General features: G+C 46.0%; 1 protein-coding gene across 1 annotated transcript; it reads left to right on the top strand.

Annotated features, from left to right (window-relative positions):
- The first annotated feature begins 1,517 nt into the window (after nucleotides 1–1,517).
- Nucleotides 1,518–3,825, top strand: LOC136496788 (uncharacterized). The gene is made up of 2 exons (XM_066492548.1): nucleotides 1,518–1,732; nucleotides 2,240–3,825. Exon 2 carries the CDS (start codon nucleotides 2,359–2,361, stop codon nucleotides 3,547–3,549), a length of 1,191 nt encoding a protein of 396 aa, XP_066348645.1. The 5' UTR covers nucleotides 1,518–1,732; nucleotides 2,240–2,358; the 3' UTR covers nucleotides 3,550–3,825.
- Nucleotides 3,826–4,051: the final 226 nt, after the last annotated feature.

Raw genomic sequence — 4,051 nt, 5'->3', positions numbered from 1 at the left:
GAGAGTGAGTGGGAAGGTGGCACTCATTGTATGAGAGAGATGCAAATAGCATGATGGTTGCAGGAGTACTAATACATATACCTAGCTCGCGTGAGAGGCTCTAATGTTTCCTAACGGAATGTGAAAGAGTCCAGCAATCGACAGAGCTAAGTGACGATGGTTGCATGAGTATTAGTACCGTAGTACATATACCTAGCTCGCGTGAGAGTATCTAATGTCTACTAATGAAACACGAAAGAATCTAACAATTAGTAATAAATGTTGTATGTAGAGCTAAGTAGCGTATGCGAGCTCAGAAAATGTAATGTTAAAAAAGACAGAAAATGTAATGTTAAAAAATAATGAAGATATACTCCCTACGGCCCGTTCGGCTTACCCAGAAGCCGGCTTGTTCGGCTTCTTTTTTTTAGCCGGAACAATATTTTTTTCTCATAATAATTCAGCCAGAACAGTGTTTTTCAGCCAGTTTTAGCAAACCGAATGGGCCTACATCCTAAAATAAGTTATGATTCTATGATTGGACATGGAAACCAATACAAGATGGCAAATTACATAAATACCCTTATTGTTGTAATATTGCTAGTCCAAGAACCCACACGGTGCTACAGCTGCTGCGCTTGCCATCCATGCTTAGCGACCGCTTGACTCTAAAGAGAGTCAGACAGATAGCCACGAGACGAGGACTTGCGGAGCTTCCGGAGAGCCTCCGCAATTCAGAGATAATCTCCGTTGTTTTTTTTCTTTCCTTTTTAACGAGATCTTTTTTCTTGGTCCCACACGAACTGGCGTTGTGCTTCTATTGTGCTGTCACGTTGGCACCATAGATGGATACAGTACCCTATATGAGCTATATGTATATATTAATTTGGGATAAATTTTCAATCACATAAGCGCTTTTAGGGTGCATTTGGTTCTTAGCCTCATCGCGCCAGAACTCATCCTGCCACAGCTTAGGCACGTTGTGCTGGTGTTTGCTTCACGCCGCATGCAACACACACGCCACAGCTTCGTAGCTCAATTTAGCCGCCTCCACCGGCCAAAAGTGTGCGGATGTTCTGTCTACCACAGCTTCGGTGCTGTCAGAAGTTTGGTTCGGTGAACTGAGGCTATGAACCAAACACGTCCTTATTTTAGGACCGAGGGTCCTTATTTTAGGACCGAGGGAGTACGATGTATATCAAGCCTTACCGTTAAGACTAAAGAGCCCTCAGCCACTGTGGTCTCCTGTTGAAGAGCATCAATGTTCAATGCAACGGAAACATAACCATTGGCAAATGCAAGAAGCTTGAAATTTGGTGGAATGTGTTGGTGCACGCACCATTTTTTGGGGTGCCACGTAGGCTCGGGTGGGGGCTACCGAGGCTGGAGGTTCGGCGCCTACCGAGCCGCAGGACAACTGGAGACAGCCTGTCTCGCACCCCCCCTCCTCTTCTTCGCTCTGTCTCCGCTCTCTCTCCTCCCCTCCCCGTTCACCCTTTCTCTCTCCTCCTCCTCTCTCCCCCCCCCACCCCCCCTCTCTCTTCCCCCATTCCCCACTCCCCCGCCTCTCCGTCTCCGTCGCTAGGGCTCCATTCCCCTGCACCTCCGCCGCCGCCGGATCCCAGCTCGCCTCGCCGCCGCCGCCGCTTCTACGTCAGAATCACCGGATTCTGTGGTGTTTCTCGGCTGCCTCAGCTTCCGCCGCCGGGAGGCCCCTGGCGGCGCTCCCCGCCGCCCTCCGGCCTTCGCTGAGGTGATTTGCTCGGAGCTTGAGCAGTTTTTCCTAAGCTTTTCTTTGGTGATCTAGTGCTTACTCCGGTGGTTAACGGTCTGGGTTTGAGCCTTTTTACCCGTGGGGAACGAGCAAATATGTTGCCTATTGGAGTATTTAAGAGCTAACAAGTGCTATTCTTGCTAGTATTTCTGAAATGTTTAGGGGTTAAAAAGTTTCTGTGTTTTAGTGCAGAAATGGTAAGCTTTTAGCTAGCTGATTGCCTGATTCAAGTAATCTACCAACTTAAATGCCCTAGATTAAGTGCCTATTAATTTAGCTGATCAAGTTACATACTTCAGTACGATATTTTTTATTTGTCCTGGTATGAGCACTGGAGGTTTAGGGTATAATCAGCTTAAATCAAATGAAATTTGCCATTGAGGTGTGTGTGGGGTGAAGACAAAATAGCTTCTTTGGTAATATTTAAGTTTGGTAAATATGCTCTAGTGTTGCCATTAATCTTATACAGTTATTTGTTGAATGAAGTCCTCTAGAAGCTGTCCATCGCTGAGACTTGAGAAGGCTGCTGCTGAGTATATGGTATTTGTTGGCCATTGTGCTTTCCATGCGAGCGGAGAGCATGCGTGGCAACTGTGCTTCGGGTGATGCCCCTGACCAGAGTAGCTGCTGATGCGTTCGGTGTGTTGACAATCGCACTGTTTGCACTGTTTGCTGCTCTGGGCCTCTTCTGCATTTTCCAGTCGGTCTACTTCAGGTGTCGGATTCAGAGAGGACCCTCCTTCCTTCCGCTTGGTTACTTTAACGGTCCATGGGTGACTCGCATTGCTCTGATTCTGATCACAATTTGGTGGGGAGTAGGTGAGATAGTGAGATTGAGCTTCTTGAAGAAAAAGTTGTTCTCCAGCTTAACATGGCAGAGGAACATATGTGATGTGTACATACTTTCCAATCTAGGGTTTGCAGAGCCAGGGATCTTCTTTGCATTTGCTTTTCTGCTCCATGGCTCGTTACAAAAGAAGGAGCTGGGCACTTTAAACCAAAGATGGAATTGGAAGACCATGGCCTACATGTTTATTTTCTGCATTCCAGTGTTCTCGGTGCAGGCAATCCTAGTGTTTGTTGGGCCGAAGTTTGTTAGAGATGAGAACCATGATCTTGGGAGAAGGAAGATTGCTAAATACTTCATACGGACGTACTCACCGGTTGGAGATACCAGTGTTTGCACTTACCCATTGTTTGGCACCATTTTTCTTGGACTTGTAGATGCTTTGCTGATGAGCTATGTATCATATGTTGGATCACGGGTGCTATCCTTGGTTATTAACAAGTCACTGCGAAGGAGGGTTTATCTACTGATGGTGTCAGTGCTCTGCTTCCTTCCTTTTAGGGTGCTTCTCCTCGGGTTTTCAGTGCTGCCCAAGCCAGGAGATGTTGCCTTTGAGGGTATTATCTTCCTGTCATTTTTGATGATGCTGTCCTGCACAACTGTTGGGATACTTTTGCTGGTTTACTACCCTGTAGCTGATTCATTGGCCCTCCGAGATATAGGCCAGAGGGACATAACAGAAATGGTGCCTTATGATGATTACTACTATGAAGGTGCATCACTTGTGGCCAACCAGAGTTTCCTAGAAATCGAGCAGAATTCTGACACTTCAACGAAGCGGGGATCCATATCCTTCCGCACAATGATCAGAGAAGACCAGCTTCAGCAGGATGGTACGGATGAGATTGGCTTCTCTTCTCGCAGTGGTGTCCATATTGGATCACCCTCAGGCTCTTCGCCAAGCGCAGCAATGTCGATGCTCCCTCTCAAGGAAATCCCTAGATACTAAGAAGTATTCACCTGTGCCTTTTGCCCCTCTACTATGTTCTCCCCCTTTTTTTCCTTCTCTTTCCTCTTACTACCTTAATGATAACAGTTTTGTGGCAATCAAAAGGTCTTTGTAAAGTTTTTTTTCCAAGTAGCTTAACTCATCATTAGCCCAGTACTCTAATTCAATTTATCAAAGTAGCAAGTAGCTAGATCTTGCAATGGCTGATGAGCTGTGCTCTGGCATTGGCTGGAAGAGGCTGAGTTGGAATTCACTTTTGGTTGGTTTTGCTGCTCCATAACTCATAATATCTTAGCCCTTGTTTAGTTACACCCCAAAATCCCAAAAAGTGCTATAGTACCTGTCAAATCGAATGTTTGCGGCCCGTGCATGGAGCATTAAATATAGACGAAAAAAAACTAATTGCACAGTTTGATGGGAAATTACGAGACGAACTGTCAAATAAAAACGAACGTGCTACAGTAGCCCCAAATTGTAACTTCCTGGAACTAAACAGCCTCTT

The sequence above is a fragment of the Miscanthus floridulus genome, chromosome 12, assembly GCF_019320115.1.
Source record: "Miscanthus floridulus cultivar M001 chromosome 12, ASM1932011v1, whole genome shotgun sequence".
NCBI classification, from domain to species: domain Eukaryota; kingdom Viridiplantae; phylum Streptophyta; class Magnoliopsida; order Poales; family Poaceae; genus Miscanthus; species Miscanthus floridulus.
This window is presented reverse-complemented; position numbering and strand designations above follow the sequence as displayed.

What these genes read in the sequence shown, in the direction of transcription:
- LOC136496788 (XM_066492548.1), top strand. Translation starts at nt 2,359, where the DNA reads ATGCCCCTGACCAGAGTAGCTGCTGATGCGTTCGGTGTGTTGACAATC.